The sequence below is a fragment of the Motacilla alba genome, chromosome Z (assembly GCF_015832195.1).
Source record: "Motacilla alba alba isolate MOTALB_02 chromosome Z, Motacilla_alba_V1.0_pri, whole genome shotgun sequence".
NCBI lineage: Eukaryota > Metazoa > Chordata > Aves > Passeriformes > Motacillidae > Motacilla > Motacilla alba.
Window position 1 is genome coordinate 10,871,073 of NC_052046.1, and position 13,610 is coordinate 10,884,682.

The 13,610-nt window shown below is 46.4% G+C and overlaps 1 protein-coding gene across 1 annotated transcript; it reads left to right on the forward strand.

Moving 5' to 3' along the window:
- RXFP3 (relaxin family peptide receptor 3) lies at positions 1-5,279 on the forward strand. Its single transcript, XM_038124212.1, has one exon. The coding sequence runs from the start codon at positions 33-35 to the stop codon at positions 1,368-1,370; it is 1,338 nt and encodes a 445-aa protein (XP_037980140.1). The 5' UTR covers positions 1-32; the 3' UTR covers positions 1,371-5,279.
- The last annotated feature ends 8,331 nt before the right edge of the window (positions 5,280-13,610 follow it).

A 13,610-nucleotide genomic window follows, 5' to 3' on the forward strand; every position in this document is an offset into this window, starting at 1 on the left:
TCCCGCGGACCTGTCCCCCACCCTAGCATGGGATGGGCGAGCCCTGCGAGCGCGGTGCCTGCTCGCCAGCCGCTGGCGTAAAGGAAGGAGCGGACCGGGAGTCGTGGGACACGCCGCTGGGCTTCCTGGAGAGCGCTCAGATGGACAACGGGAGCAACGTGTCTTTCCTGCAGTTCTTGAAGTCCATCAACCTGGAGCGAGCCGACGGGATGCAGGGGGACAGTTCTGACGTGGTGCGGATTGTCATCTCGCTGGTGTACTCCGTGGTGTGTGCCCTGGGACTGGTGGGCAACCTGCTGGTGCTCTACCTGATGAAAAGCAAGCAAGGCTGGAGGAAATCCTCCATCAATCTCTTTGTCACCAGCCTGGCAGTGACTGACTTCCAGTTTGTGCTGACCTTGCCATTCTGGGCGGTGGAGAACGCACTGGACTTCAACTGGCTCTTTGGCAAGGCGATGTGTAAGATCGTCTCCTATGTGACAGCAATGAACATGTATGCCAGTGTGTTCTTTCTCACTGCCATGAGTGTGGCTCGATACCGCTCTGTGGCTTCAGCCTTGAAGAATCAGCGTCGAGGAGACCCACTGGGTGGCTGCTGCTCTGCCAAGTGGCTTTGTGCACTCATCTGGCTGTCAGCTGTCCTGGCTTCCCTGCCCCATGCCATTTTTTCCACCACTGCCACTGTCTTTGATGATGTTCTCTGTCTTGTCAAGTTCCCAGAGGGCAGAGGCAACAATGCCCAATTCTGGCTGGGGATGTACCACATCCAGAAGGTGCTGCTGGGCTTCCTGGTGCCGCTGGTCGTCATTAGTCTCTGCTACTTGCTCCTGGTGCGCTTCATCAGTGACAAGCACGTGGGCAGCACCTGCAGCGGCCCCAGCATCAAGCGCCGCTCCAAAGTGACTAGGTCAGTGTCCATCGTTGTGCTGTCTTTCTTCTTGTGCTGGCTGCCTAACCAAGCACTTACAACCTGGGGGATACTCATCAAACTCAACGTGGTGCACTTCAGTAACGAGTACTTTCTCTCCCAAGTGTACCTCTTCCCCATCAGCGTGTGCCTGGCACACTCCAACAGCTGCCTCAATCCCATCCTCTACTGCCTCATGCGCAGGGAGTTCCGCAAGGCACTGAAGAGCCTCCTCTGGAGGATCACCTCACCTTCCCTCACCACCATGCGTCCTTTCACTGACACCACCAAGCCTGAGAAGGAGGAGCAGGCCCTGCATGCCGTGATGCCGGTCCAGCCTGCCCCTGCTGCTCCCCGTGCTGCAGCCGTCCAGGCAGAGGTGGCCTATTACCCTCCTGGGGTGGTGATGTACAGCAGCCGCTACGACCTGCTGCCTGCCAGCTCCATGGAGCAGCACTGCTGAGATGGCAGGGGGCTCTGGGGGGTGGCACAGTGATGTGTCACAGATGTGGCCTGGGGATATTGAATGCCTGGTCAGGACAAGGGGAGGAGGGATGAGTAAAGGAGGACTTCTGTGTGAGAGATGCCCTTTTGTGGTTTTGTCTGCCCTCAGAGACACTTGATGGATGTTGTTGTCTGGAAGATGCACCCTGAGCTGGAGAACAGGACTAGGAGGTAGTGGTGGGATGTCTCTATGAGATGCTTTTTAGTGCTTCTACCTGTGCTAGGGAACAAGGACTAATGAGGGTGATGGGACTCCAGCCAGGGAGGATGCAGGATGTGCAAAGCAGCACAGGGAAGTGAGAGGCTAGTTGGGGTGGACTGAGGCTGGAAGGCCTTTACCATGTCCCCTTAAGCTGAGTTGCAAGCAGCCCTCCCACCTTGTGTGTTTGTCTGTGGCAGGGAGAGAGAGCTGAGCTGCTTTCTCCCTGCTGCAGGACCCTGTAAATGGTGCAGGCCTGAGTGGGCGCTGCTTCCTGGGCTCCACTGAGGGCTCAGGGATCAGACAGTCTCTCCTCTATTTCAATCCTGCCCTGAGGGGAACAGCCAGGACAAGTGGGTACAAAGCTCCTGCTTGTTCAGGCTTGTCACCTTTCCCCTCTTTTAGGGACTTGGGAAAGAGTGGGGACAAGGAACACTGTGCTCCCCTCCCGATCAGTGCAGGATCTGCTTTTCTAGCTACCCCCCATCGCTCCAACTACTGCCAGGGTATAAAGCAACCCAGACAGCCAAGGAGAAACCCAAGGATGGAATTTGCAGCTTCATGGGGTGTTCCTTTGCCTGGGTTTGGAGGGAGGGTGTGAGCCCCCTAATACTGTTCTCTCCAGGCTACTGAGGGGAAAGGAAACCTCACAGCCCCAGACCATGTGTAGCAAGACACCCTCTCTCCCAGGGCACTGAGGTTGCAGGCTTAATTTTTGCTGCACTTCAGACTGTTCATATTTCACTTCAGGAAATCAGCACAACTGTAAATAAAAAAAATTTAAAAAGGGGGAAAAAGAACACTCCTAGCCACTTCAAATCACTTGCTCTGGGATACTTATGAGTTCACTTAAAACCAAGCACAAAGGCTTTAGTTCTGCTGAGGGTTTGCACTGGCTCTTGCCAGTTTTTCCAGTTAAGTTTAGTTCAGGTCCTCTAGTCTGAGCAGCCCTAGGGCCTGCAGTGCTTATGTAGCCTAGAGAATGTCAGGGATTGGCCTTTACCAGCCTCTGTTCCACAGAAATGCCTGGGAAAAAATTTGAGGCTTATCTGAATCGAACTTTTGGTGGGATGAAAAAAGTGTATTTTTAAGCTGTGAAAGTTTTTTATGATGAGGCTATATATCTACTTATTAAAATATTTTGGTTTTATCATGAGGAAAAAAATTTTAAATCAAAAGATCAAAGTATTTGTTTTTAAATGATGGAAAAGTGCAACATTTCTGGTTTTGATTTCAGAGCACAAGTTCATTAATCCCTAGTACTGCATATAAGATGATTATTTAAATACAATTTTCAAAACTGTTTTCTATTTCCAACCCCTTTCCTTGCAGTCTAACTTCAGCATCTGCCTGATTCTGCTATAAAGGCATTTATGCAGAGGGTTGTTTGTCACCTCTAAGTACTGACATGGAGCAAACTTGCTATTTCTGTCCAGAGGAAACTGCTACACCATAGTGGCAATTACACTTTTCAGAGTCTGCTAGGTTTACTGTACGTGTTGGTAACTCCTGTTGTAAAATTTGTTTGGTCTGAAAGCAGCTGGTTCTGCTACTTGCAAGGAGAAGTTATGGGTTTGTTTTTTTCAAGGCAGAAAAGACTTCTCCAGCCTTGGGATTTGCTAATGGGGAAGATACTGATTTACAAGTTGTCTGAAGAAGAGCAGCAAAAGTGAGCTGGCAGCTGATGGGCATCCTTACACAGATGCAAAGATTCCGAAGAAATCAGACATATTCACAGAAGAACTTGAGCATCTAAGTACTGTACAACTGCCTCTCTAATCTCGTAAATCCTGACTTGGTTGACCAGTGAAGTCTGTAGGTACTTAAGTTTTTTCTAGTAAAATTTTTGTGCCTAGAAATCCATTCTTGAGCATGCCTAAATCTGCTTAATTCTGTAGCACTTATTTCTGTGCTTAATGGGGATATTTCTGTTGGGACTGGCCACAGTGTGTATCCTGTGAGGGAGGCAACTCTCATCCCATCACAGAAGACCCTGTGCCAGGCCACACGAAGTCAGAAGCGGCTGTGAACTCAACTCATTCCCCCCATCCCTTTGAATATGTGCCTGGATGTGCTGCTTCTTTTCCAGCTTCAATGTATGTGCAGATTATGCTCTTTCCCCCTCCCTTGTGAAATGCTAAATTAGTGGTCACAGCTATCCCCCACAGCCTGAGAGATTCAGTTCCCCTCTTCCACATCCCAGGGGAATGGCTAAATCTCTGGGCCACTTTGTGAATGTGCTCGTATTCTCTGGCTTGAAACAGTTCCCTGTTGCCTGAGTTGCTCACTGTTGCTGGATCTTAATGGCAATGAAAGCCCTTGAACTCTGCTTAGCAGCACAGTGGTTAGGGTGTAATCTCCAAAGAGGAATTGTGGAGAGATTTTCTTTCAGCAAATACAGAATAGAAATTGGATCCAGATCTGGGTTCTAGATCTCTCTTTCCGAAGGACAGTGGTCAACTTCCTCTCAGGTCCTGTTTCAATTAAAGTTCCAGTATGCTATCCAGAAACCTGAGGTCTTTCTAGACTTGCTGGTAAAGCAGCTTAATGTGCTAAAGGATTTGCAAAAAACTGCATTTCTGATCTGGGAGAAAGCCCTAATGTCTGTTTTGCAGGTGAAGAAAGTTGCACGGTTGTATGAGAAAAGGATATCATGAGCTCTTAAGTCCAGAGTTCAGAGAGAGAGAGATAATCATGTTTCTGTAGGCCAGGAGAAAGTATCTAAACTAAAGACATGGGACGAATCTCACAGCCAGATGCTCTTTTTACTGTTTGCTTTTGAACAGCGTAATTTCTTGCTTAACTTGCTGGAAAATTTTTCCCTATCTGATGTTTAACTGTTCTTGTGCATTAAATAAACAGCTTTCCAAGCGTCTGAAGTGTAACTATGAATTTCAGTAGATAGCAAGCTGCCTGAAAGGCAGCCTCTGTGGTGCTCATGGCAAAACCCCTGTGCTTTTGTGGATGTCAGTGTAGACATAATTTTGTGCCAGGAAAACAACACAGTACATAAAACAGGTGGTGTTCAGAACAACACATAGTTAGCCCAGAGTGCCAATGTGCCATTGTCAGAGGAAACCCCAGGCGTCTGACCACTGGAGACATAAAAACCTCCCATTTGGCAAATCACCCAAACATGAAAACACCTTGAGAGTGTGTAGGGACTGGACAATGAAATTATTGGGCAGCTCTCTCACAAGCCACTGATCCACCCAGTGTAAGTCCTGGATCTGCTGTTTCAAAGAGGCACAACGCACCCACACTTGGCCAAGTGTTGATTTAGGCCAGACCAGCAGCCCAGGCTGTGCAGGTCAGTGCATGTCCAGCCCAGCCAAAGAGCATTGTGCTAGCAACTCACGAGCAGAGAGAAATTCTGCTTCACCTCAGCCGTGAGTCCCAGCTAACAGCATGAAATCTGTGCTGTGTGCTGCATGGGCAGGGGCACCAGCCTAGGTCTCGGCAGAAGATGCAGTTGCTCTGTTTGCATACGGTGTGTGGCCTCAGCAGAGGATGATTCCAGCTCCACAACAACAAATCCTACTGAGTATCCTGGGGTTTCATAAGTAATGACTACAACACCCTTCAAAAACTCTGTTTCCTACAAGTATTCATGTCTTCGTTTGTAACAATCATATTTTCATGTACTAAAATAAACATTGCTGAAGGATACAAAACAATACTTACAGAATTCTTGACAAGATTTTCATGCTTGGTCTCCTTCTGTTACAGATTCCTGGTGGGGGGCTGGTGGAGAGGTGTGCTTGGTTATAGAAGGGTAGGGACCTGAAGGTGCAGGCTGACATCTAGTGACAAACTGAGAGAACCTTTAAAGACCGGATATTCTCATTAGGCAAAGACTTTGATTCTTCAGGGACGTTTAAGTATCTCAGCCCCTTAAATAACTAACTAAGGTCTTAATGTAATAACAACCTCCAATTGCATTTCCAGGTTTCCCTTTGAAATGCCTCTTCGGTGGAAATGCTGTTTCACTTTCTCAGTGAGTTATTCTGGCACTCACTTTAGCAGTAAAAAAAGTCCAGTCCCCTTCATTCCCATTCACGACTGTCTGCTCTAAAATTGATTATTCAATTGAGTGTGTGCACAGAAGCTCTGATCTAATTTGTGTCCCTGAGCTGGAGCAGGAGTAGATATGGGTATGGTGCAGTTCAAGGACATTAGATTGAGAGCTTGGAATTTCTTTTTTTAGTGAGGGTTTTTCTCAAAAGAGAATTCCTATTTTTCCATTTAAAGGGGGTTACTGAAAATATCTTTTTATCATGATGAGAGCAGTTAAAAAAATCTCTTCTAGGTACAATCTCAGTAGCAGTCAGTGCCATGAGTAGCCAGTTAACTCATTCCTGTGCTAAAGTGTAGCTGATAATACTCATCAGCAGGTTTCTCTATGTCCGTGCGTAGACTCATAGTCCTTCCCAAAATCTTAACTGTAAAATATAGACTCACAGGATGGCTGAGAAAATGGAGCCAAAAGGTCAGCTGCAGACAGAAGCAGTTTCTTTAGTTAACAATTTTTTGGAAACATTGACTTCCTGGTTGGAAAAGACTGATTACTATTCAGTGAGGAAAATAAAATAAAGATGCCTTACACACCTCTTACACACCTCTGTGTTCTTACAGCTCTCTCCCTTACTCATCCATTTTTTGGGACCATGAGATACTGTTTGTGCAAGGACTTGTGTTTTTCCTTCAGGTCAACTGAATAAGTATGGTCAGTTGTACCACAGCCAAATTACCTGTTCAACACTGACTTCTAAAATCATTGTTCAATTAACCTTTCCACTTCCGCTCAGCTGAACCTCACAGCTGTGGATAAAACTGGATATCTTGTGGAAAATTACTTGCATCTGTATTTGTGAAGAAGACTGATCACATTGACATCAGGTGGGTGACTCCCACACCAGGGGGTTGTGCCACCATTCAAAGGGTCCTTAATGGGCTGAACAAATGGTGTCACAGGAACCTCAGGCATCTGGACCAAGGGGATAACAAAGTCCTGCATTCTCTGCACCAGCACAGGCTGGAGTCCAGTCGACTGGAAAGCTGAGAAGGAGCTGAGGACAAGCTGAACATGAGCCAGCGATGGGCCAGTGCAGCACAGCCCAGCAGCATCCTGGGCTCCACTGGGCAGGACACTGCCAGCAGGTCAGGGGAGGGGCTCCTTCCCCTCTGCTCAGCCTGGTAAGACACATCTCAGATGCTGTGCCCAGTCCTGGACAGGTTACTCAGTTCTGGATTATTTACCAGGGAGGCTGCAGTATGATGGAGGGCTTGGAGCATTTGCCATGTGAGGGGAGGGTGACAGAGCTGGAGGTGTTCAGCCTGGACCTCAGAAGGCTTTATCAGTGTGTGTAAATATCTGATGTGGGTGGGGATTAAAGAAAATGAAATCAGACTCTTCTCAGTATTGTCCAGGGAATGGATGAGAGGCAATAGGCACAAACTGAAATTCCATCATTGAAATGTAAAAAAAAAAACCAAAAAACCAAAAAAACAAAAAAGACTTTTTCAAATGGTCAAGCACTGGAACAGGTTGCCTGGAGAGACTGAAGAGTTTCCAACTTTGGAGAGGCTCAGAATCTGACTTAATGATTGTACTTCTTTAGCAACCTTGTGCTGAGCAGGGGGCTTGGATTGGGTCATCTCCAGAGACAACCCAACTATTCTGTGCTTTTGTGTGATTTTCTGATGGCAAATAGATTGCTCTGGATATGTCTTTGTTCCAATACAGTGGAATTAGCATTAGCATCTGTCTTGCTTGACATTTATTCTGAAAAACCTCTACAATTTTATGCCCTCAAATCATCTACTACTATGTATTTCAAATCACCCATTAAATGAGTTTTAAAAATGTTTTATTTGCTTTTAATTTCTGCTGCAATGGTGGAGGGGGCTTAGAGGAAATATAGTCTTCCTCTTGCCCATCAAAAGCCACTTCCTGCTGAAATCTAGTCCCTAGTGTTCATAGGCCAATCCAGTGATGGACATAGAGATATAGAGAGCAAACCATGAGCTCCTGAAGGTAAAAGAGATCCTACAGCAGTAGTAAATAAGTGCTCAGCTTGTACAGTGGATCATAATAGGGAAAAGTAGAATCTGGTTTAAATTTCAGATCTCATTTTCAGAGATGTAAACTGAAATATTGAATTTTGAGCACACTTGATATGAAGTAATTCCAAGGAAAATATTGCAAAATGCAAAAGAAAAGAACACCACCCTTTGATAAGGTGCCATCTTTTTCACAGAGAGAATCATAGTTCCAAAAGCTGTTTTATTGCCACGTTTTGCAATGTAATGGTAATCTAACTATACTTGGAATATATTTCTTAAAGGCCTAATTGTTTGGATTGGGTGTTTTTTTGGAACTGCAGCAGTTATTAAAGAAAGAAGTGCCTCACCCTTCAAAATCTGTGGAAACTGAATAACTTGCAAGTTGCATTGCAAGCTAACATAATTTTTTTAAAAAAAATCAGATCTGAATGTTGGAAAAACCCCAAATCATCTGAGTTATATTTGCACTTAGTGATCTGCCAGCTGTGCAACCCCAGTGTAAAGCTCACAGACTTCGGCAAAAGGCATCTCTGTCAGAAACGTTTCCCTTCCCTCTTGTCACTCCTTAGACCCCACAAATCTGCCGTTTGTCACATTTCCTCCTCACTGTCTAATGAGCAGAGGAGCCTTGAAAACAGAGCTGTTCAAGACTCTGATGCTGCCTCCCTCTGTGCTGCCCCTAATGTCCCCCCGCCTCCTGATGCATGCTAGCTGCTGTGAGACAATGCAACAAAAACTCTGCCAAACAAGCGGGGAACAGCTGCCCTGCAGCACTGAAGACTTCCAAGGCCATGAGTTTGATGTGTCCATGCGGGGCTCCCACCACCACATGTCCATAGGGCAGTGTCTGCAATGCATTAGGCAACCGGGCTACAGCTGGCAACGAGCAGCTTTCCTTGGCTGTCTAAGCACGAAAAGGAAGTCTAAGCATAAATAGGAAGAGAGAACTGGACGGCAGCAGCGCCCTGCGGGGAGGAACCTGCGGAGGGGGAGGCGGAGGGCAGGGCAGGGCAGGGCGTAGCAGGGTGGGGCGGGGCAGGGTGGGGCGGGGCAGGGCGGGGCGGGGCAGGGCGGGGCAGGGCGGGGCGCGGCAGGGCGCGGCAGGGTGGGGCGGGGCAGGGCGGGGCAGGGTGGGGCGGGGCAGGGCGGGGCAGGGTGGGGCGGGGCAGGGCGGGGCAGGGCGCGGCAGGGCGGGGCGGGGCAGGGCGCGGCAGGGCGGGGCGGGGTGGGGCAGGGCAGGGGCGGTCTGCAGCAGGGCGCGCTGCTGGCACTGAACAGCAGGGGGCAGCGGAGCGCCCGGCCAGCCTCGGGAACGAGCCTCGGGAACGAGCCTCGGGAAGGAGCCTCGGGAACGAGCCTCGGGAACGAGCCTCGGGAAGGAGCCTCGGGAACGAGACTCGGGAACGAGCGTCGCCAAAAGCTCCCCGTGCTCCTGAAACCTCCAACCGCGCGAAACGGAGGGCTTGCTCATCTCAGTCTGCTGCGCAATCCAGGTTGGAAAGCGCTGACTTTTGTTTTCCTACTGCTGCAAGTGCTTACCCACGGGAACAGCCTCCAGTTTGATGGCTCTGCGTGGAGTCACTATCCCTACTACAAAAGTAAAATGCTAATACCTGGCAGGTAAAATGTTCATTTCCAGTTTTAGAAAATTAGGAAATGCAGCTGCTTAACATATCTTGTGTATCTGCAGGAGCAATGCATGAAACTGAACATCATAGAAGGCATCAGAATCACAGAATGGGTCCGGTTGGAAGAGACGACAGTTTTCATCTGTTCCAGCCTTCCTGCTCAAGCAGGTTATCATAGGCACAGGATTGTATCCAGATGGTTCTTAAATAACTCCAGTGAGGGAGATGCCACAGCCTCTCTGGGAAATCTGTTACAGTGCTCCATTGCTCTCAAAGTAAGAAATTCTTCATGTTCAGGTAGAACTTTCCATGCATCAGTTCCTGCTCATTGTCGCTTGTCCTGTTGCTCAGCACCACTGAGCAGAGCAGGCTCCCTCCCTGCAGACACTGACAGACACTGATGAGGTCCCCTCTCAGTAATCTCTTTTGGAGGCTGAACATGCCCAGTTCGCTCAGCCTTTCCTCATAAGAGAGATGTTCCAGTCCCATGTTTGTAGCTCTCTGCTGGACCCATTCCAGGAGCTCCATGGTTTTTTTTACTGAGGAGCCCAGAACTGGGCACAGCACTCCAGATGAGGCCTCACCTGGGCTGAGCAGAGGGGCAGGATCTCCTCCCTTGACCTGCTGCCAAGGCTCTTCCCAATGCATCCCAGGACACCATCGGCCCTCCTGGCCACAAGGGCACTGCTGGCTCATGGACAGCTTGTTGTCCACTGGGAGCCCCAGGTCCTTGTCCTTCTGCTTTCCAGCAGGGTGGGCCCAGCCTGTACCGGAGCCAGGGGCTCTTCCTCCCCAGGTGCAGGACCCTGCACTTGCCTTGGTTGAACTTCAGACAATTCCTCTCTGCCCACCTCTCCAGGCTGTCGAGGGCCCTCTGAAGGGCTGCAGAGCCCTCGGGGGTATCGGCCACCACTCAGCTTTGTGTCATCAGCAAACACCCTGAGGAGGCCTCGGCCCCTTCCAAGGATTGAGGTGAGACTGACTGGTGCCAGTTCCCTGTGTCCTTTTTCTGTTTTGAAGACTGGGTGACATTTGCTTTCTTCCAGCCCTCAGGCACCTCTCCTGATCTCCATGACCTTTCAAAGATGATCATGAGCTCCCTGGCCATGATGTCTGCCAGCTCCCTCAGCATTCATGGGTGCATCACGTCAGGGTCCATAAAAATTACAAATCACTTTTCACAGTTCAGTCTTGAAAAAGTGACCCTGAACATTGGCCTCTTAAATAAACAAGATGGAGCAGCTAGAGAATGGAAATTAATGCTGGAAACTTAGAGGGGAAAATTTTGTTTTATAGCATATTTTTTATAGCTTTGTCATGCCAAAAATATTTACAGATATTTTACAGCAGATACTTCCACCCAATCCTTCTACAGTTCAAAAATATCAAATATCACCATTGGCACATTCACTTGCACCATTTTTTGACATGCTGCAGGGACTGTAGTGATTCATAGGCACCAACGTGAAAGCTGTGAGTTCTCCCAAGGCAAAGACATTAATGATTCATCTCGACTTGTGTAGCCTTTCTGGGAAAACAGGTTTATCTTTCACAAGCCACCTGAGTTGCTTGTTTTCAAGCAAGTCAAAGAAACTTAATGAGAACACTATGAAACACAGAATGAACACTGAAAAAAAAAATCAGAGTACTTGTGACATTACTAAGACTTCAAGTCCTCTAAAGAAGAGTCCAGGAGTTCCTTTAAGGATTTACTTGCATCACATGCCTGCTTGTTAAAGAGGAGTAAGTGGCAGATATTCATAAGAGAAAGCAAAAGGGAAGTGCCATGAAGATAAGGTGACAGACTTGTTTCCTGCCATGCTTTGTTCAGCCATGACTATTTTTGTGAGAGTGGGAGGGAAGAGGGTTGGTTTATCACAGGACATCTCATCTTTGAGAGGGTTCAGAGGAGGGATACAAGGATGATTAGGGACTGGAGTATCCCATTCATGAGGAAAAGCAGAGGGACCTTGGCTTGTTCAGCCCCGAAAAGAGGTGACTGAGGGGGTGTAGAGCCTCCTTCACTGGAGACATTTGAGAACCCTCTGGACACAATCCTGTGCCAAGTGCTCTAGGATGGCCCTGCTGGAGCAGGGAGGCTGGACCAGATGACCCACTGTGTTCCCTTCCAACCTGACCCATCCTGTGATTCTGTGTGGTTCGTCTATGTGTATCATTTACATAAAGATGATACAGAGAGGATCTTTATTTATTTGATTTTATGTATATGGAAATAAAACCAGGTGAGAAAGATCAGGCACAAGGTACGTGTAACTTTATACTCACATCACTGCTATAAAGTTGATGTTAAGTACAGTAAATAATCATATTGATGGCTCAAGTCCAGAACCAGCGTAAAAGCACAGAAGAGGTGGAACTTCTTAAATTAATAGCATTACAGTACAATCCTTCAAAACCTTCAACATTATTAACATTTAAGCATTTCTTTTGCTGAAATAAATATTTTATCCCCTTTCACATATTAGTAATATATTATATTAGTGACATACATTAGTAACATTTCTATTGCTAAAAGAAATACTTATTTTATCCCCTTTTATGAGTTAGTAACATTTGATGCTGTTTTCAGTAACACTCGAGATATATTTTCAACTTCAGAATGAGCACCATCTTTTTGGTTTTGTTTTTGTTTACCAAATTGTATATACTTTTTTGTCAGTTTGCCATTTCTAACAAAGACTCATAAAGATACTGTTTCGAAGTCCTGGGAACAATGTTTTTATGGAGATTTCTAGAGAAAAGATGACTTTAATGTTTCTGTTGTCTGTAGCCAGCTGTGGGTTTTAAAGGGAAAGATCATGAGGTTGTGAGAAATGATAATATGAGTTCCTGAAACAATTTTCTGTGAATAAATCTGTAAATAAAAGCACTGATATACATGATGGGCTCTTCTCACTTCTCTCTGCAGGTTCAGATCCTTTCTTACATTGCCACAGATCTGTGATCCCTTTGTGGGCCTGAATCAATGCCAGCATCCTCTTTGAGTAAGAGAGCAGGGAAAACATTGACCATTTAAAGGTTAATGTTCTAATGGTGTTAAATCTCAAAGAAAATATTGACAAAGACATAGGTAAACATTGCAAAATTTCTTTTGCAGCCTCACAGTGGAATCAGAGCTTTATGACCTCAGCTCCTGATGCACAAGTTTACGTGGTACAGTCCTGTGAAACCACATCACTTCCTCCTTTATCTGTTCTTATGGCTCCATAGATGCCTTGCTCTTCCCTTGAAAATTCATCCTCCCAGGAGATATGGAGTTAGTGGAAGTTAGTGAGTTAATGATGGCATAAAGCTAATTGGGAAGACAACAATCCTTCATTTTCTGGCTTCCTCCTGTTTGTGCCTGTTGAGGCCCTTGTGCTCCAGCTGTCTCTGCGCCTGCAAACTGTTTCAAACATAGTCCAGGGGCTCCGTCTTCCGGGGCTTTCTCTTTCATGTGTGTGAAATGAAGAGCCACAAAGCAAAAGAAACCATAAAATGTGGTTTCTTCAAAAGGCAGGATGGATGCAGATGCTGTGGTGAGGTTTGCCACTGAGCCCCTTTTGGGGCGTACAGTGGAGACAGTCAGCATCAAGAAAAGGTATCTGAGGCTCCCACAGGCTTGTTAAAATTAATAAGAATTTACCTAAGGGAAAATTTGTTTTCCTGAGAATATGTGACTCACTCTACTCTTGAAAACACAGAAAAAGGATGAAGCTGATGCATCTCTGCAGAGGCACTTGATGCTCAAATGTAACCATTTATTTTTGGTGTTGTCAGTTTGTGTCTTGCAGAGCTTCTAAGAGCTGATAAGCTCAACACTGCATTTCTCTGAACAGTGTTGATGATACATGTGCAACATTAAAACCAAAAACAACCATAAACACCATACTTGCCCATAGTCTCTCAATGTTCATTAAAAATATTGCATTAGCAGATGGCTTCAGGTGGCTTAACATATAACATAGTGGATGGATATGACAGTTTTCAAGACAGAGGAAGCACAGCATAAATACAGTATATTGCTTTCACAAACAGGTTTTCAAAACTCTGGCAGTATTATAAAAATAGGAAAGAAGCTTCATATGCAATTAAATACAAATAACTGGGCTTATGGATTTACTGTACAGTAATTCCTGATGGTGCTTTGCAGAACTGAATTTCTCTACAATATTCTGTAGAGGGCACATGCCATTTCAGGTAAAAGCATGAAGGAAAACAGAGAAAAGAGAGATGCTACTTTAAGGTAAATGCTGTCATATCCAATATCAAGATTTATGTGGTCAACCAGCCATCAAATTCTTCC

Bases quoted from the DNA above. Each gene is read 5' to 3' on its own strand.
- RXFP3 (XM_038124212.1), top strand. From the start codon at position 33: ATGGGCGAGCCCTGCGAGCGCGGTGCCTGCTCGCCAGCCGCTGGCGTA.